The sequence below is a fragment of the Mycteria americana genome, chromosome 1 (genome assembly GCF_035582795.1).
Source record: "Mycteria americana isolate JAX WOST 10 ecotype Jacksonville Zoo and Gardens chromosome 1, USCA_MyAme_1.0, whole genome shotgun sequence".
NCBI lineage: Eukaryota > Metazoa > Chordata > Aves > Ciconiiformes > Ciconiidae > Mycteria > Mycteria americana.
The window spans coordinates 155,322,031-155,343,166 of NC_134365.1; the positions used below are offsets into that span (position 1 = coordinate 155,322,031).

At 42.3% G+C, this 21,136-nt stretch overlaps 1 protein-coding gene across 1 annotated transcript; it reads right to left on the bottom strand.

Moving 5' to 3' along the window:
* Positions 1–192: 192 nt before the first annotated feature.
* LAMP1 (lysosomal associated membrane protein 1) lies at positions 193–20,635 on the bottom strand. Its single transcript, XM_075525450.1, has 9 exons — positions 20,449–20,635; positions 10,851–10,966; positions 9,256–9,469; positions 8,989–9,150; positions 5,059–5,276; positions 3,224–3,346; positions 2,193–2,262; positions 1,852–2,022; positions 193–1,206 (listed from the first exon to the last, which is right to left on the bottom strand). The coding sequence occupies exons 1-9, from the start codon at positions 20,615–20,617 to the stop codon at positions 1,067–1,069; spliced, it is 1,383 nt and encodes a 460-aa protein (XP_075381565.1). The 5' UTR covers positions 20,618–20,635; the 3' UTR covers positions 193–1,066.
* Between the last annotated feature and the right edge of the window lie 501 nt (positions 20,636–21,136).

Consider the following 21,136-nt stretch of genomic DNA (forward strand, 5'->3'; position numbering starts at 1 on the left):
ACAAAGTCCAAAACAAGGGACTGTTCTGAAGATACATACACCATTAAGCCTCACCTTTGTGCCACACAGAGAAAAAACCTTAAACGTTTAACGTAACTCCACGCTAAGGATTGTTTAAAGGTCTCAAAGTACAGCCAAACCAAGACTTTAGCACTTACCAAACAGTCAAGAGTGATCAGCAACACTAAGATATACAGAAAAAAAGTGTCTTTATTAGCATTGTTACAGGCAATGCATACATAAGAACGGATCCTTAAAGTGTACAACCCCCCAGCCGAGTTTAAAGCAAGAGAATCAGCAGATTGAGATCTATATTGTACACATGTGCAGTAACAGGATCTCTCTGGACCTTCCAACAGAAGAGACTGAAATCACTTTACAAAAAAACGTAAATAAAAATAACACCCATTTTAAAAAAGTACCAGCTCCTAACAAGCTGGCATAGCATCAAAAATATCAAACCGGGGAGTTGTCCAATCATAAAGAGTTCCTGTAAGGTTTGAGTATTGCGTTGTTCACACCCTGCATATGCCAGGCATTGAGTTTAAAGCTTAGTAAAAAATACACACCTAAAAGACAAGGTGGAGTTTAGATTTTAAACTTCAGTTCTGTCAGTTGTTACTGAATTTCTTTAAATGCATCATCAGTATAATTAACATCATCGCTGGATGGCAGCAGTACAGAGAGTGAACCTTTTCCCTTTGTTATGAGTTCTGAAATTGAGTCAGTGTGAATTAGCAACATCCCTCTCTGGAATCTTTAGCTGACGTGACCTTATGCCAATTCCAAAAAAGCACCCTTAAAAACTTTTAGCTTGTTTCTAAGTGGGTAAATATTTAAACTAGTTAGCAAAATTAAACACCAGAATTTTCAGAAGTTATTTTGTGCATAGTTAAATGCTGCAAGATGATTTCACATTTAATAAAGCAGACTTTAAAGAAGCAATTTGCAAGAAAAGGTGTTCCCTTACAATATCAATCTTAGCTCAGGGGAAATGTGTGGTGGGGGGGGGGTTCCCAGCTTCTTGCAATTGCTTTTCATCTACACTGGATTTTAGTGCAAGTCATTAAATTGTTTGATATCCAGCATGGCTCCTCTTTCTGCCAATCAAGTAAGCAATCAAGACAATTAGAACAAGACCAGCAAGGGCTGCACCAACTATTATAGGGATCAGCATGTTATTTTCATCCAGTTGACATTCTTCCACTGAAGAGAGAGAAAAAGATCCATGTTAGGCACTAGTGCACCAACAGGTGGCTATATCCAGAACTTCAAGTTTCTACTCTCAGCACATAGATAAAACTGGCTCAAGTTAACTTCTACCTTAGCTTGCCAACAACCAAAAGGAAGCCAAGTCCACCAACTATAATTGTTCAGGATGAAGTCTTTCTAGTACTAGTTGTATGCACAATATAGAGATTTATAATAGTTTCCTTTGCAAGAGCTGTTACTGTTAGGCAAAGCTTAGCCATCATAAGTAGATCCATGCGACTCCTCCCCTAGCTGTTTGCCTTTAACCATGTCACAAAGGACAGCATTAACTAAGAGTCAAGAACTTCCCAGAACTTTGCCCCTTTCGTACAACTGTCTGCACGCAGTTAGGAGGGAAAGTTAACGCTCTTCCTTAACTCTTCTCCGCACCACAAGAAGTCCTAATTACCTCAAAGCTTTTTACATACTTCTCACACTAGCCTCAACTCAGATCTTATCAGCCCCTACAACATCTGTAATAGGGCATGCAGAGACAAAGCATAGCACCCACAAGCTGACACTTGACTACAGAATATTTTATGTTTATATCAAAGAGCACTTCACAAATCTTAGGTTTCCCCCCAGATGTAAACCTCTTACCTGCCCCAAATTTGTCTCCATCAATCTTGAAAACCTGGATCTGAACATTAAATACATTGACAAGGACTTTGTCCGTGACCTGGAGATTCTCCTCTGCACTGCACTTGTAGGAATTCCCTACTGTAGCTCTCAGCTCACTCATGCTGTTGTTTGATGCTTCAAACTTTGGAACTGTGTAAGAGAAAGTCTTATTACAGAATCCTGAAGAGCAGGAGCTGTAAGCTCCTAGAGCTTAAATTCAATACATTCACCCCCGACCTTCCTAACAGGTTATTTAATGCAGGCAACCCTTAATATTTATAGAAGTAGTCATTGAAAGTAGACTTCTTAAAAGTCCCTACCTTTTGCTTCAGAAGGCAGAGTCGTGCTTATATTCACACCTTGCAGGAAGAATTTTTCAGTACTTGCATTCTTTTAAAAAAAACAAACCAGTAGTTGTCATTTAAGCTAGTGATGTACAACATAAGCTGTTAAGATTTGGGTTCAATCCTGCATGCATTTTGAGAAAGGTTTTCAAAGGATAGTCCACAATTGGGATTAGCATTCAAAGGAAGAGCTTAGTTGCACTTTTAGAGAGAATAGCTACAGAGAGTATGCACCTTAGGGAAGATTACTTTGGGGGATGGAAGGGGAGCAGAGAAAAGGAGACTGTCACTCCTCAGACTGCTGACCTGACCTCCACACTAAAAGGTATAGTCCCACCCATGCCTTAACCTGGCTAGTACAGTCTCACCTGTGCTACAGATACAGCTTTAAAGCAGCTCAGTGCCCCACAGAGATGTGGAGTCACTTAACAGCAACAGGTCTAGGTGATCACATTTGATCAATCCCGCAAGTATTAAAAGCAGCATGAAGCTGACAAACACAGTGGATTCAGTCCTCAAGGGTACACAGCTCTAACAGAGCACTGGAACAGAGCTGTGGGAACAGGATTTCCAACCACTGTAGGAGTCCATAAGACAAACATGCATGGCTCTTGGGCTGTACATAGAAAGTTAATGAGGACTTAAATCCAGTTCCAGGCTTGTACGATTAGATGAGATGTCTATTTGTCACAGGCTATTCCTCTGCTATAGCAGAACTGTTCCCAGTTTGGGCAAGAAGCTTTAGAGAGTAGGCAATATAATCTTAAAAGAAATTCCCATTCCAAACAAAATAGATGTCAGTCTATACATACATGTGTGTACATACATGTATACATTCTTTCCTCACAACAGTTACCAAGTATTAAACCCTCTAAATCCTAGTATTAAAAACAAAGGAATTACTCCCCTTCCTGTAGTTGCATCTTTTTTCTCTTGTACTTGCCCCAATTAGTTTTCCCACATGAGAAGTCCTGCAGACCCTACGCGCTTTGCCTAGAGATTCTTACCAATGCAAAGCGGAAGATAACCCTTGTTTTCTCAAAAGTCAGATTCAAGAAGGCAGACGTATTGTCGCACGTCCCAGAAGAAGTTGTATTATGTGGTATGAAATTCAGCAAATCCAATGCCATCTATGAGAGAAGAGGATCAATTATGACATTTGAAGATACAAATACATCACCATACATTCAGTCGACTTCTAGCTTGCTTGTGCTCACATGGACACAATGCTGTGTTTGCCCACACATTTTACAGACAACTGGGCAGATACATGTGCAAGTTACAGGCTGGTGTAAGCTGCACCTGAGTTACCAGGCTGGTACAGAGAACAAAGGGCATCTTCGCATGCCTAACAAAGCCTTCTGCACCCCTGACTGGCTGCGGCCAATAACCTGCTGCTTTCTCCACACTAAACTTCTTTGGCGCTAGGAAAAACATTAGTAACCACCACTACACAGGGGGCAACAAGCTACAAAATAGTGTTTTGACATCGAGGGAACTGCCTGTAAGCATGATCATCTTGCACGTCACTTCAGTTCAAAATGCTTTAGCTTTGCCCATGGTACATGATTTTTTACTGTCCTGTATCTGCAGAAGGCTGTGGGTTAAGAGCGCTTGCCGAACAATCCAACAGAAACCTTCAGTAGCTCTTAGTTGACCCTCATGTGACTTTGGAAAACCTATTTGCCACCTCCTCAATGGCCACTGCGCTAGAAATCAGCTGTTCTGGCAGAGCTAGAATGCCATGCTACAGGACACAGCTTAGCCACCTGAATTGAGTGAAATTCCCTAAAACACAGTGCATCATACCCAGCTACTGTACAGCCACACACCAACTATCGGTGCTCATGATTTTACCTCTCAGCCATCATCATAAATAAATGCAATAGATTCCTTTACACCACCACATACAGCATTAAGCAGCTAAATCCTATACAGATACCACCCGCCTCACACCAGGTCACTGAGATCCAACTTAAACTACACAAAAGCAGCCATAATTTGTTTGCCTGCACTTATCCTCATTACGTCAGATTAAGCCACAGGACAGGAAAAAGCAGCTTGTGATCAAAGGTCCTTATAACAAAGCTTTACTGAACATAAAGGTTTGCTGACCTTTGGCCATTGTTTCCTATTAAGGGCCTTCAGCAGTCCCTTTGGGATTATGCTCACAGCTTTGCCTTACTGGTTAGTGGGTAAGGGGTTTGTCCATGGGGCTGACAAGCTGGGCTTTGCATCAACAATGGAGGGAAAGAACCTGTGCCAGGGCTGGCTCTTACATAAACCATGTAACGTTTTTGCTGTTAAAAAAAAATCAACCATTAAGTAGCTCTTAAGCATTAAAGTCAAACCCAAGCCTCTTTGGTGCTGGCTGGAAGTTAACTAAGTCACAAGCCTGTCCAGTTTTACAGTAGTAATAATTTTCTCTTCTAATAGTCACTCACTGTTTTCATTTAGGTGCCTCAAGCCAAATTCCTGTATTTTATTTAACAGTTTAAAAATGTTGTTTAGATGGCATCTTTGACAATAGGATTCCCCCTACTCATATCTTGGTAATTTTTTACTGCTTCTGTGGAATGGCCATATACACTTACTGGATTTGACAGACCAGTTTAGTACTCTTACTGAATGGAAAAAGTCTTTAGTGACCACTTTCAGTAGAAGAGAACTGTTTGAATCGCCACTAGTCTAGTCCAAGTTAAGCAATTCAAATAGAGGACAATCATGGATGAACACTAGGAAAGAACTGGTATTTTTAAAGAAAAAAGTTAGCCTATAATAATTTACCAAGTTTTCCCCAAAGAAGGAATCTGAAGGCTTTGAAAAAAGAAAAAAAATGTACCTTTTCATCTTTTTTTAGATAGGTGATATTAAGCTGTAACCCCATGTAGGCAAGCACACAGGTTCCATTTGGACCAGTCACATTGTATTTACCAACTGCAGGATTTGGGGGCAATGCAGTTGGTGCTGGGCTAGTTGTTGGAACCTGGCTAGTAGTCTGTTTAGGAGTTGTAGGTGCTACAGCAGTAGTAGAGACCATATCTTCAGCACATTCTGTCTCTGGAGAGAAAGGAAAACAGACATTACCAGACAAAATGAAGCTGTGGGCTGCTCTACCTTTTTAATCCTCAAGGGAAAGAAGGACACAATTTCAAGTAGCTTTTCCTAATAGAAGATAATAAAGGCTGAGAAACACAATTGTAAAGCATTACCTAAACTCTTGTTGCAATATTTGAGACACTTTTAAAGCCTGGCATGTGAAAATGACACCTCTGCTGTTGTTTACAGAAGTTCATGGTGACCACATCTGCTTTTATTCATGTCTGTCATTTCACTTTGCCATCAAGTCAGGATAAATAAGATACTGCTATGTTGACAGAGCCAGCACATTCCTGCTGTATGTTCACAGCAAGGCTGAGATGACTATCCCTCAGACACTGAGCACTCGTGTGCTAGAAGTAGAGGAACAGTTCTCCTACCTGTTGTTAAAAGTGGTCTCCCAGGAGATTAGTTCTCCTTCCCCTCCCTCCCTCCCTCAGTTACACTACCAGGTTGTGAGGACCCTACATTATTATTATTTTGGCAATACCCCCAGTAACATTAAAATACTACTGGACCTCTCAAGTCCTCATAGCAGCACTGTGGCTCTTCTATCCTTAACAAAGGGATTCTAAGACACTGCTTCTGATGGCAAGTGTTTTGCTATATCCTCTCCCTTTGGATCTCACATCCGTCCTTCCCTTTAGTTCTGCATTAGCCACCCACCACTGGGGGTACAAGGCTGAGTGAAGATGTATAAGACTGCCTCCTCTTTTCATCCAGTTCAGCAGCAACTTCCACAGCAAAAGGAGAGAGAAAGAACAGTGACTGTGATTTATTTGCCAGAGTACTCAGAAACACCTGGCAGCAAGATCTTAACTTGATCTGGGAGCCAAGAAAGTTCCTGCATTGAACATCTAAGCCAAAACCAAAGGTCAGAGCAAAGACATTACTGTAGTACAGGCTTCCATGTTCCAAGCCAAGGTCATCTCCATGTGTCAGGGATAACAGCTTGCAACTTTATAAGGATGACAGCAACTGCAGCAGCTGTCAACTTTGACTCAAAGGGCCTACTTCTAAAATTTAATCCATATATATCTTGCAGATACTAGATATCTAATAAATAGCCTCTGAACTCAAACAGCAACATAACTTGATTATGGCTCAGAAACGCTAATCACACCTTCTGAATTCACATAGACTTCAACATCACATGCTTTCCTATTTCTACTCCATTTCTGGCAAGTCAAAGAGCAGAGGGGAAGGTGGATGAATGGAGGAGTGACCCTATCTTTTGTACACTTAAGATACTGATCAGGCCCCAAAATGTGTTAATTTCCCAATAAATAAACCGAACAGCAGCTTTACTTGATACTTCAGTGAAGAATTTCCCTCCATCTGCAAGACCCCAACACATACAGCCTCTTACTCAAGTTAGCAGAAACAGAAACAACCAAATCACTTCAAGTGGAAGTTTGTCCTAGGTGGAGTCTTGATGCAGTATTTTTACTGAACTGATTTACAGCATAACTCCTAGTAACCCTTCAAGACAGATCTGGAGATGAGAAATTCTTCTGTCTTTCTCACAGTTATAGGAAAGCAGCTGACAAAACTACCAACAGATAAAGTTACAGCCTCTTTTTATTCAGAGCTGCAGATCATCACTACCATAACCTCAGTTACTAACTTCTAGGTACACTGACAGAAGTTACCATTACTAGGGATGCATAGATGCACTGAATACTGACTCTTCTTCACTTCAGTAAGCCTTGCCCAGATCACCAGCAGAAATATCCACTAACGAAGGAGCTGCAGGGAAAAAAGTTAAGGGAGAATTCCAGATCTGAAGTTTATCGATAACTAGCTGCCAAAACTACAGGGGAAGTCTCAAGCCTACAAGAGTGGAAAGAAGGAACTCATCTGGAAAGAACAAGATGATTTCAGGGTCAAGATTAAAAAAGGATAAAGGGAGAATTCTTTAACCATCTGAATTAAAAAAAAAAGATAGCTCATTGTGCAGTAGGAATAGAAAAAATACCTGGGTGCAGTCCCAAGACAGTAATAAGAACTTAGGGATGATGATAATTTAAAGAAAAAACTGATCATGGCAGTATGGATAACAGGAATGTGGAAACAAATTAAAACAACCCAAAAAGCTTGAACTCAGACCAAACAGTGGCTACCCCAGGATCATAGGAAATCACCTGTTTTTTCTGAGGATCAACAGTTTCATCAAGACAGTGATACCACAGGATGGAGAAAAGCAACTCTGGGGAAGTGATCCTGGCAAAAGTGTTTATATTAATCTAAAAAAGTAGTAATTAGGAATAGAAAAGAAAACAAATGCTGACAAACTTGTGTTGCATAAGGAACACCCTCCCAAAAGAATGCAATATTGATTTTTTTTTAACCAAAGGACTATGTAGGAACAGATAATATGTATCTATGTAAGAACAGATAATAGGTGGTGTTAAAAGGAAAGTTATTACACAATAGGGAGATTTTATTGAAGTTGTATAGAAGTTAAAAAACAGCTTTTCCCGATATCATGGCTTATGTTCAAGCCTGCTGATAACTGATCACTTATCATACTTATCCAGTATAATACTAGATCAAGATATCATATTTAAAAAAACAGATAGTTCTGAAGAGTGGAGTAATAGAAATCAGGTTATTTTTTTAAAAATTAGAAATGTAGGTCCACATCTTTGCTGCAAACTAGTTCACTGAATGGAAAAGACTGATCAAGAAAATGATACACACCGAGATCTGAGCCTGTCATGTGAGGCAGCCATAAAAGAAGTCAACTCCAGTATTATCATGCATCAGGCAAGGTATTTTTCAGAGACACGGGACAAGGTATAGATACTCCTGTAGAAGGCACTTGTTCAATGTATCCATCACATGCCAGCACTGACTACCCTAGTTTAAGATTCATGTCAACAGGTGCATAAATGGGATTAACAGCATAAGAAAGAAAAGTTCTACATTTCCCAGAGAAGATCAGACTTCTTACTTGCCCGAAAAGTAAGGCAAAGATTTATCACTCCCTAAGATACCACAGGTGATCAAACATCAAGAGCCTTGTAAACTGAAAAGTGTTGCCACAAATGCAAAGGACATGAACACACCATGAAGTGGTTTGTCTTCTAATCATTATAGCAGTGAAATTCCAAAATGCTTTTCAATACAAGCAATCAGGACAAAAAGTCGTTTTGTGATTGAGCCTGACAGAGAAAGAACATCACTGTTACAGCTTATGTAAGGCCTCCTGTAGGAGGATGTATATATCTGCTCCCTACAGACCAGTTCTCTATTGTCTGCCATTATATCACTAATTTTCCCCAGAGCACATGGTAACTAGTTCAAACTACTTTGATAGAGGCATAATACTTGGAAGTTATCAGATACTTCTTAAACCAGGATTTCGGCCATGTGCTCAGTCAACCTACTGCAGCACGTGTTTAGACCCATACATACTCATGAACAGAAGGAATGCTCCCTCATACCTGTACAAAACCCAGGGGAACACAGTTCACTATCTTCTGGTCATGGATGCTGACACCCCTACGGAGAAAACCTGAAGCAGGTCTACATTTCAAAAGATGCTGCTACCAAAACTTTAGATCCAGTTTGTAGCTGCCTAAATATGATTAGTCAGGACTTAAAAAGAAATAATCTATTATTGGAAATATTAGCTCACCAAGTACATTTTCTGCTACAAGATACCTACTGTTCGTACTGAGAGTGCCATTTGTGAGATAGGCTTCCAAAGTAACATTGCTAAAAGTAATGTTCACATTCTTCATATTGATGCGCTTGGAGTTGATGCATCTGTATTTTGTGCCCATATATGCCTGAATATTTGTTTCATGTGATACTTTCTTCACTCCTCCTGTAAAAAGATTACATTGCATTAGTATGTAACAGTATTTACAGAAACAAATGGGTATTACGTCCGGAAGTGTTACACTTCCAGAGAAGAATGAGAACATTTTACCTGCAGTTGAATTATGGAATAAAGTTGCATCTGACAGATTGTAGTAGAAAACTAGTTGTTTGACTTGGTACTTCTCCTCAGAATATGAGAAATTCAGGCTTAATGAATGTCCTGCTCCAAAACCCAACACCAGAACTGGATGAGATATGTTACCTTTACCACATGAGCTCTGTGGCTCTACTGTAGCATTTTGTGGAAGAAGAAAGTGTACAAACTGTGGGGTAGAAACAAAACACATGTAAATGGGATGATATAACAGCTTTTCCTTACTGATTTTTAAATATCCTATGAAACTGTTATAAAACATACAGCTGACATTCATACATGCTATAAAATGTCTGCTTTATACCTGTATATAGCAAGTAGCATGTTACTGACACTTGGATTTCTAAGAATATTGTTCTCTGAAATTTGAGGACAAAACAGTACATACTCACAGCACCTCTTCGACTTTTTTCCCCTAAACTAGCACTATGGATTTGCAGGTACTTCTGTACTATGTGAATCAAATATGGCAAACTCTAGACATGTGAAAAATGGGAGAATTTAAGCTTTGCTTCTTGTAGTACAATTGAGTAAGAACAAAAGCAAATGGTACAGCCTAGATAGTTTGGCTATAATACTTGGAGTTTATTACATATTGAGAAGTAAATTGATACCTGAAGACCAATACACTGTTTACTGGAAAGTTTTGAGCTTACTGCTTACAAGAAGAAACAGCCAAAAGCATGTTACAAAAGCAGTCACCTCTGAATGCAAACTTGCATACCTGTATCAGCAGGATTTCAAACCACCAGCACCACTGAAAGAGTGGACTTTCAGTTATATATGCAATATAACTCTCAGCTCAAATCACACATAGCAAGTGCACCACTGGCAAAGTAGTAGGATTTTTTTTTCCCCCCCAATCTCACATTACACTGATGGCTAGGAAAAAAACCAGCTTCAACAAGAGTGCCTCAAAACATGCAACTGCAATGAGATTTATTTATAATCTACAATTCCTATTCAGTAGTAAAGATACCAAAAAAGTAAACTGAAAAGCAGAGTAGTTGTGAATAAAAATTCTTAACTTTCCATTAACAGGCATTTGTGTTAATAGGGAGCAACTTGCATGCACTGCATTAGTCTGTAGATACACTGAAAGCTAGAGATTTGTTCAGTGAGAATATCCCAGATTTCAGGGAATTTTAAAAGCTACGTGCCAACGGCCATTTCAGTTCAGATTTAGTCCATGTAAGTATGACCAAGTTCACCAAAAAACAACTGGTAGCATTTTTGCCTGTACAGTTCCAATGAAAGCCATTTTAGTTACCAATAGGACTGATGTGGAATTTCAGTCACAAAAGTAATTTCACATATGTACTGTTTGTGGTGGTTTCAGGCAGCCTTAACCCTGTTTAATTAGAAGCAGCATCAGTAATAAAGAAAAGAAAAGAAAAGTTGATGCAACATGACTGGGAGGGGGGAAATCTTTGCTGAAGCAGTTTTTCATGCTTAAATATTTGTTCAAAGTTTAAATACTGCGCACATGCAGAAATACCACACATTTTATAAACACAAGTTAGATACAAGCAGTGGGATACCCCCCTTACCTCTTTTTGCCCATTGCTTTTGTATTCCACTGAGAATGCTGCTGTCATATTAGCGATTATGCAGGCCTTACCACTTGAATCTTTCACCTCAAATGAAGAAGCAGCCTGTAAAAAGCCTGTTAAGAATGACAAGTGGTTAATTTGGTGTCACATAAGTTTATTTTTGGTCCCAAAGAGACAAATACATACAACTGTACATTTTAGGAGTACATCCTAAACAGCAGTTGAGTTTGGAAACTTGGGCATTAACGGTCTCTATACTAGCCTCAACATCACTAACACACAGAGGACAAATTTAATACCCCATTTATAGAAAGACAAAGCCACCCAAACCAAAACTGTTAACATGCTGGGTCCTCAAAGGGTAAGAAAAACTTGCAACAAACACCAATCATACTGTTCAAGGCAGCTACTCAGTGTTCATCCTACACAGCAACTATTTTGCAAGCTTCAGCCAGAATTGACTTAGCATATTTGATCCTGCGTGCCTATAGCACTCAGCCTTCCCCCCACAGCACACCACGCAGCCTTCATTCCCGCTGTACCAGGACACTCAGCTGTACATGCACTGAATGCAGCATTTAGAAAGCTTGGATTCACTGCAGATGTTTTGGAGGGACTGCCAAAAATAGCGTGATGGAGCATGCCACCCTTGCCAGGGGAACTTCTCTTTAATGTCATCACGCTCTCTGCGCTTGAGAGGAGGATGGGGGCCGAGACCCTGACACAAACTGAGGTTATGTTTTCCTGACTGGTTTAAACTAACCTCAGACTGAGCTGCTGACAAAAGCACAGCTTTTCCCCCCCACTCGCTCCATTCCAGCCACAGCACTCAGAGCACTAGTACAACTGACCACACTAGTACTGACTTAACAGAGTAAGAACATGTGGCGAGAGGAGCACGGGATCATCCTTCCTGACAGCAGCATGTACTTAGGCCACCATCCACTGACAACAAAGCTTCACCTAGGGGTCTCGTTGCGGCAGGCTGGATAACCAGATTCTGGATGTATCTCATACTTCATCTGCGGTAAGGGCTAACTGGACAGTGCTCCTGCACCTGAAATCATGCCAAGGTGTTATGAGTTCTTTATTGTAGAGCATTTTATTTTTCTGATTCTCAGTTTGTCACCACACACATCCAAAGCACGCCTCATTGCAAAAAGCCTGCACCCTTTTCATGCTAGCACTTTATCAGCTTGCATTTGCAACAACTTCAGTCTTGCAGAAAACCTGAAAAAAAAAAAAAAAAGCAGCTGCAAGACATAAGCTGCCCCATTTTTAAAGCTTATTTGCTTGAGACAGTCAAACATGCTAACCCATTCAACTGCCGATATAGCAAAAAGATCCAGCTGATCCATTAGCTAGCTTTCCTCCCCGAGACATTTTAAAAAGAAAATCCAAATTTTAAAACTTTTCACTACAAAACTGTGGCGCATACAAGTGTATTAAGACAATTATTAGGAAAAATTAGACTTATGTCAGCTCAAGTAGAAGGCACTTCAGTTGTAGGAACACATTGGAAACAATTTCTCTGGCACTCAGCAAGCATTTCCCCTTGTTGCCTTCCCCTTAGCAACAATATATCCTCCCCCAGCACCAAAGGGGGCCAAAACTCAGGCTGGAATTCATACACTTTACCCAGTTGTTTAAAGAGTCTAGACTCAAAACCAGAGCCAGACAGAAGACAGACATTGCTTAAGAATGGTAGAAAACTGGTATTTCAAAGCAAAATTGTCCTACCTTTGACTACGTCCAGCTCATAATGTTCACTAAGGAACATATATTCACAAAAAAAAAGTTATTTATTGCAGTTCAGCACAGTGCTAGAAATAATCGATGCTCCTCCGCATGGAAGTTTCAATTTGCAAAGTTTCCTTCAATTAAATTTACATCTGGAAATTGTTTACATTTTACCTAAGCACTTCTTTTAAGAGCATGCTGCTTACACTTTCTTGAAGATTTCTAGCACAGCATAGAGGCAAGGAGTAAGAGTCCATGGCTACTTGAACTGACACTACCAATGGAAAACCTGCTAGAATGAAAATATTCAGTGTGCACGCTGACTCCCTTGCTTGATAGCTATTACAAAAACTTGGCAACGTTAGAGCTAAAAATAAACACGTAATAGGTAGTGAAAGAATAAAGGAAGCAGGAAAAAGTTTTAAAAAGAAATACAGGGAAAAGAAGAGACTGAAAAACAATTAAGAAGATGTTGCTGACTTAAAGGAAAGTGTGACAGACCTGCCCATTACAGATGATTCAGAGAACAACAAAAGACAATGCAGAGGGACCAGAAAGCACCAAATGGAAGATGGATTCTGGGAATGAAGAGCTGACAAATCACCCTCAGCAAGTTTAAGTAATAGAGAATAAGGGGTGTGAACAAACAGTAAAAAATACCACCTGCATAACTACTAGATTTTTGCAAGGTTAATGATACGAACCATGATATGAACCCCGATTTTGTTAGTGTGGAACAAGCGCTATAAAACCCCATTCCTTCTTAAGAAATGTTCAGCAGCTGCTGGACTTGCAGTGTCAGTGATGAGACGGAAGCATTAGGCATGAGACACTGAGCTGTCCTCGATGAAGTGGCAAGAGGGCTGTTTCACTGCGAGTAAGCCAACGTGCACAAGGATGGTGATCAGAGAGACTGTGCTGCAGCATCATCTGCTCCTACGGTCTTGGGATGGAAAGGAATACAGATGGAACTGCATGAAACATAAGGGATACAGGGGCAAAGAAAAATCAGGAGAAACCCACTGAAGAACAAATCAGGAGACTGAAGGAAAGAAGGTCCTGCCTACTCTTCGCTCCAGCCAGTTTAAGGCAGAGGAACAGCTCGCTGGTTTTGGCAGGAAAGCAGCTGTTGAGTTTGTGAAGGCAGTTTCAGTGTCAACTAGTGATTAATGCATGAATCATCACCAGCCCACAAATAGTAAGAGCCTACAGTCAAAATGTCAAGAATACAGAAAAGCAAGCTGATGTTGAATCAATCTGTCCTGGGAATATTTCTAATTAAGTTCCATAAAGTTTCGCTCAATTTTATCATGGCATATCTACAAGTTGAGAACATTGCTTGTACTTCTCATTACAATATCATTGTTTGCTATTTAACACAAAAACTGATACAACCTCCAGTTTCTTAAATTCAAACTTTAAATGGTCATCTTAAACTGCAGCACCCTATTTGAAAACTATCTGTGGTAGAGCAAGTGCAGTACCCCAGATTTACACAGCTGAACAGCTACTAGACTTTTCAATAGCAAAAAGTAAGTTTTGTAAAGTTCATTATTAATTTGGCCGGAAATACTACATTATGGATATCTAGTAGAGGAATCACCAAAAATGTACTAGCAAAGAAATTTCACTTAGTTTGGATGCTTCATTTATATTCCAATAGGTTCCAAAAAAAAGGGCTGCTTACATATTTATTCTAGCTGCATATTTTCAACTGAAAATCATAAGATAATCTCTCCCTTTATACCTCATTTCTGAAATTATAGCCTCATGCAAGAAAAGATGAAGGTAAAACTGTTGAAGCAAAGCTAGATATGTTACTTGAAGTAAATCCAGCATCCTTCCTTATCTAACATACTTACATCAAAAACCCAAGCAGAGTGTATTAACACTGAAATACAATAAACAAATCAAAACTAAGACTTGCTTGGTTATATGATGATTTGTCTTAAAGAAATCTACCTCAAAAAGTTAAGTTTGTTTTGAACTGAAAACTACAAAGCTAACAAAACAATCTAGCACATTTGAACAGTCTAAATCTGAGCCCTTTTGACTGCGGCTCTTAGAATGGCAGGATTCCCCATCTCTTGACCACACACAGATGCTTTCAGGTTTGAACCTTTTTATAATTGAAATCCTGTTAGCCAAGCACGGCTACCCTTGGGTTACTCTCCCATATAATGGAAACCTACTAAGGGAGAAAGATTAATGGTTGTTGTGCTCCAAAAAAGCAAGCATATATTAATGGCAACTGTTTACACTGTCTGCTTGCAAAAGAGGACTTCAGCTCCTATAGTTAATGATTTACTTTGTCTCCAATTTTTATTAGAAACATGGAACATTGACAATAAGGATCTCAAACACAAAAGCTACTTTTATATAGTTTGGTGTTTGTTACTATATTCATGTTTCCTACATAAATAAAAACCTCTTTAGTATTTTTCTGCCTCCCTCTCGGAATAAAGGGCAGCAAGCCGTCCTAATTCACCTGGACACATATTCCACATCATTGGTAGTTTAAGCAATACAGATATCTAGTGGATGGGACTGTTTGCAGTTACACCGAGCGATTATGGCTTAGGAGGAAAACCATGGCTGCAGCGTAGCCCAGCTAACACCCTCCACCCCCACCCCCCCCCCAAGCGCTGCAACAGTGGTTCAGAGTATCACACCCACAGCCTGGTCATACACACCAAAGACTCTGCTCGGCTACAGCCTACCCTGTAATTACTGCACAGCAGTACTCTGAAGGTAAGGGATGCTTGCTAAAAGACACCAGCACCACACAATCATTCTGTACCTAAGCTACAGCACTGCTGTGTTGTCCTGCACATTTGCCCAGATGTCCTTTGGGTTCTTCGGGTATACACAGTGAATGCTGCTATCTAGGGGGCATTAATCCAAGAAGATAAGAAATGCTGGTTCTTATCTAAAGAAGGTTTATTTCCCATTGCCCATGTGAACAGAAGTGCCCAGTAATTTACTCATTCTGATGGTTCGGAAGGATCCTGTCATCTCAGTGCCATTTTATGAACGAAGTGGTGACCTTAGTCACCACTTCAGACTCCTAAGTCTATGCCAGAGAAGCAAATGGAAGAACCCCTGAGGAGTTATGCTCTCCTCTAATCACTCATCTTCTAATGTAAGCACCACTCCCAGACAGACACCTGGTACAAGTCCCTTTTCAGAAGACTGAGTCAAGATCACTTGCTTAGGATCCAGGACCTATACTACCTTGGGATAATACAGAAAAAACAAGAACTTAAAACATAACATATTTACCAAACCTAACATTTCTGGGGAACAAGTGAAAGCAGGAAAATCCCTTGACAGACTTGATGTATGAACCACTTTGCGTTAAGACAAGATGGTCTTCATAAAATTATACTGACCTGTCATCAATGGACTCGGAAGACTGAACACTGGCTATCTGGAAAGCACAGCAGGAAAAGACAAGGCTGGACTCACTTCAGCTGCTGTTGGACATGCTTGAACACAAACACAGTGGTGGAAAGCGGAAACAGCTGAATTCATAGATGGATGACAGTACTTTAGGGGAGAAGAGAATCAGCTGCACTTGTACAGGTGCAGCACCTGATGATATCAAGTTCCTGATCCAACCCTAGAAGATGCATCCTTGCCAACTAACAGGGACAAATTCATGCAGTCTCAGATTATGTTTTTGATATTGTTGATTTCCATTAAGGCAGTAAACATTTTATTTCTAAATTCAAGTTTGTAGATGAATAACCTCTCTCTTTATAAACAAATTTACAAAAGTACAAAAGCATTATAAAGGAAAGGCTATGTAGCAGCTGTACACTTGCCATCTGGCCAGAGAATTGCACAATTGCATCAAGTTTAGGAAACTATAAAGAAGCTTCATGTGACTATCTAGAGGAAGGAAGTCCTGGGATAGCTCTACAGCAGCTGATTACATGAGCCCACCGGGAGGTCTGAACTGAAAAGGGTCTAGCCATGGGAGCATTCACACAAGTTCATTTTGCACTTGCTCTGGCTAGTGCTGCTGTATCACACCACACAACTAACACACATCCTTCAAGGTAGCTAGCAGTCCCAAATGATGTTTTGGAGGAAGGAGCACTGTGTTGACAATTTAAAGAGAAAGCCTTTCCAGAGGAGAGGATGTTGGGGGAAAAAAAGATAACAAACCAACTGCCTGAGTAAACCACTCTCCTAGTCCTATCAAGAAGAGAGTAGATCTCACCCCTGCCAAGGAAAGCAAAGACATACTGGTGTTCCCATATTACACAAACTGAATTCTGCCTTGTTAAGAAATCAGAAGCCACTGAAGTTTAATACAAGAAAACTAAATGTATTAAATGTGGAGTACTGTGCTCAAGCGTGAACACTGGAGAGGGAACAGCTAGACAAACACCCACTGCTCAGAGCTGAACCACGTTTGAAGTTCTGTAGTCTACTGCCAGGGCACTACTAACACTCTCACACTTTGAATTACAGTAGAAAAAGTAGTAGTGACAGCCAGTGGTGCTGTCAAGTGACAGAGAAGGTTAAGAAACTGTTACCCTTAGACTGACAGGGGTACCAGTCCATCTTGAAGTCAGATGCACAAAAAACATGGAAGCCTGATTTACCAAAACATAAGATACATTTTAAAATAGTAGGCCTATAATTTAGAATTAAGATAATGCAACGTAGTGTTCAAATAGGTGTTGTAGCTACTGCCACTTACATACCCAAAAGGGTCTCCTGCCAAGCTTAAGAAAATAAATACCAAGAAATCCATTATGGCACCAAGTTTTCTCAAGGAATTTCCAAGTAACTTCTGACTTGAGAGAAAAGACAAACTGTTGCAGTTAAGCCGAAACCAGCAAAGGCGAGGCGTGCCTTCTTAGTGCTAAAGATAAGTTATCTTTAAGACATATAAAAGGCTTGACAGAGATAACAGTAGTTAACTTCTCAAAAAAATATCCATCTTTTCTTTTAGTAGGGTTTCCCTGTACCTAGAGGTAGTTCTTCAGCTTATCATCTACTACTGATTAGAAATCATCCTATTCACTACAGAACAATCTAGAAGCAGGTTACACAAAAAAAGAAACTTCTAAGTCAGTCTGAACAGGAACCTTGGGAGCATCTCTCAACAGCGGCATGCCAGGGAGCCTGCAAAGTTCTTACTCGGCAAGTAAGAAGTTACCTTACAAGTCCGAAAAGCTGCCAAAGTCAAAGCTCAGTAACCTATCACATGACGACAGGCTTGGGACTAGCACACAAATTCAGATCCTTAGAGACTGTGTCAACACACTTAAAGAAGCTACCAAGCAAACACCGTGTTAAGGACAGCACTTGCTAATGCAATGTTTCAAAAGCTGCACAACATGAAAGCGGTTATATTTTGTGAAAACTACTTTATACTAGGTCTCAGTTTCATACAGCTAGCAGTGCCACAACTGAGAAAAACAATACAACATCAAATTACTCACTGCCTGGAATTTATTATCCAAGTTTCTCTCAACTACCCCTACATCGGTAGGAAGATTTGAAATTCCCCTTCAGACTAGAGTTGTGCAATAGAAACACGTGGATTATGCGTCAATAACCCTGCAATGGCATCACGCTACCTTTTCAAACTCATTTTTCCTTCCCCAAATCTCAGACACTTCATTATTTACTCATTGATATTGAATCCATGTCCGACTCTAAACTTAGATTTTCAGAAATGTTTTCTCTGATGTGTTTGTGTTTCAGTAAGGAAAAAACTACAGGTGCTCTAGGACTCAAAGAGCACAAGCAGCTCTGTTGGGTTTGGCACACAACCCAACTGACCCATCATGCTCAACAGCAGACAAGCATCATCTTCCCTCATATTTCAAAAAGCAACAGCTAAGTTTGAGGGGAGGTACTTCATTTCCCATAGCCTCCTTTCCCTGTATTTATCACTGTAATTACCTAAATCTTTTTTCATTCCATATGCACATTTGATATTCTTGAGGAAATTAATCACAAAATACTCCATGCTGACATATGAAATATTCAGCTTAGCACTTGCTGCTCAATGTGAATGGGAAAGTGAAACAGTAAGTAAGGTATGGTGAGATATTCTGGAGGAAAAAAATTTTCTATTGTCCCAAAGTCAAGGCATTGCCAAACAAGCTTTCACATCTGACCCAACCCATGCTAATCCTTCAGCCTCCTGTGATCATTACCTTATCCTGATCAGTGTTCACTCAGATGACTAAAAGGCTACAAACGTCTAAAGAATTCAGCTCGTATCTTCTCATGATCTCATATTCTTCCCCCCTCACTACCGCCCAAGCCCCACACTCTGGCAGAAGATGGTGGAGGCTATCTGTAGTCCAAAGAGGGGTCTCTATTTGCACCACAAAGTTTTCCCCTGAGATTATAGGATAAAGTTATGTAGAAACACCCAGCTACTAGACACTGGTACAAAGCTCTATCTGTCAGTAAATAGTTACTCTGTAGTAAAATACACTAGCCTGTTGCCTCAGCTGCAGCAACCTAACACATTTTACATGCCAGAAAGTGACAAAGCTAAATGCACTGAATTATGTTTGTAACTGCTAATTAAGCAGGGGAAGACTACTACAGTCCCAGAAAATATTATCTCTGGTACCACTTAAGAACTACACAGGCTGCTTAGATGACAAACAGCAGCAATTCTTCATTTAAGCCATAACTATATTAAATAAGTTATACAAAGAATTCCCACTATAACATCAGTTCAACACCACTTAAGTTACAGGTGCCAGTCCTAAAAAGCAAGTCTGATAGCACTGTAAGTCACTGTGCTCACTAGACTGGCTGGCAAAGAGCTGGATATTTGACCTGCTCAGTGCCCCTTGTGAGTGACACCTTTCAGGCTCACTGTAACAGAGGAACTGAAGTACTGTCAATGACGATAAAGATATTTACTACCAAAGAAACGTTAGAAGAGTTTCAAAGGCTGTCATAATCTCCAAAATGAAGGCAGATAACCATTCTCAACTGCTGCTTTATTCAGGAAATATTTTTGCTAGCTGCTGAAGAAGTTTCCTTTGCTGCCAAAGCCACATTTCAGAAACTTGATAGTGTTGCACGATATGGCTATCAAGGCAAGAAACCTAAGGCAAGGTAGTTATCAGTAAACAAGCAAGTCACACTTCCTCATTAAAAAGTCTTGCTGCACTAACAACCCTTCTCGTCAAGGCACTAAAATCTCTCTATTCCAGCGACATTTCAGATGCCACTCAAGATATGGCAGGATAAAAGCCATCAAGCAAGGGAGCACTACAGGCCCTATAGAAAAGGGCTACTTCCTAGCAATGACATCAGTAGTTCCTGCCTTTCCATGCCTTGTGAGAGGTTAAGGTGTATTTTCAGGTTCTTCCCAGAGCGCTGCCCCTCGATTCAGTGCAGATGCTGCGATGAGCGCTCCCGGGCGATACACGGTTCCCCGTCCCCAAGCACGGCGGCCGCCGCCGCCTTCCCTCCATCCTTCCCCTCCTACCTCCCGCAGCTGTCGGAGGTTCCCGGGCGCCGCAGGTGCCCGGTGCAGGGAGGAGGAGGGATGACCTCCCCACAGGACCCGCCGCCTCCCAGCAGCCGGGCGCTGCGGCCGGGGACCCCCGCGGGCGGACCTGGCCCCCCGCCCCGGCCAGGCCGCGGCCCAGCTGGGTGCCGCGCCGCCGCCCCCAGGAGGCCCGGGACCCCCCGGGTCCGAGCTACCACCCCGGAATGGCAACAGCAGGTGGGAGCCCGCGGCCGGGCTTCCAGTTACAGCCGGCGCGCAGGTGCCGCGTCCAGCACCGCCGGCCCCGGGGCCGCCCAGGGCCGCCCCAGGCCGCGGCCCCCCCGGCGCCGCCCCCCCCCCCCTTACCGAGCAGGGCGGCCGCCGCGAGCAACCCCCGGGCGCCTCGGACCCGAGCCATGGCGGAGGCAGGAGAGGGAGCGAGGCGGCACCGGCGGGAGCGCGGAGAGAGGCCGAGGGCGGCGGGGGGCGGCGACGCACCGCGCTCGGGAGACTGGCGACGGCCCCGGCCGGTCATATGACCGCTGACGTCACTCGGCCCGGCCGGCCGCCGTCACGTGACCCACGCCCTCAGCGCAGCGGGCGCCCCTACGAGGGAGGTGGGAGGGACCTCGCAGGGGGCGGGGCGGGGCGGGGCTCCCTCGCGCTCCAACGGCCGCCCCTGAGGCGGGCGGGCCTGGGGGCGGGGCTGCGGCGCCGCCGCTTTGCGAGAGGGGGGTAGATACGCAGGCGGGTGTACGTACGCGTGCGCGCGTAGGTGCGTGCGTGAAAACATACCTGTGTGAACGCGCGTGGGTGATGTTCGCGCGTGCAAGCGCGCGGGGAGCGGGCCTGTGCCTCGGCGCGGGCGCGTGGATGGCACCCTGCGTCCGGCGCGCGGGCAGCGCACAGCGGAGGGGCGGTGGGTGCCTACACCCGCTCTGGGGGGGGCAGGCGCGCGCTTGGTCGCGTGCGGGGGCCCACGCGCGTGCGCTGCCCCGTCGTGGCAAGCTGCTGCGGTGCAGCCAGAGGCCCCTCTCGCCGCCAGCCCTAACCC

Coding starts and splice junctions, on each gene's coding strand:
- LAMP1 (XM_075525450.1), bottom strand. CDS start 20,617: ATGACCGGCCGGGGCCGTCGCCAGTCTCCCGAGCGCGGTGCGTCGCCG. Junction 5,277..8,988: donor TGGCACTCTCAGTACGAACA/GTAGGTATCTTG, acceptor CTTTCTCTCCAG/AGACAGAATGTGCTGAAGAT. Junction 3,347..5,058: donor ATCTAAAAAAAGATGAAAAG/GTACATTTTTTT, acceptor CTTCTCTCATAG/ATGGCATTGGATTTGCTGAA.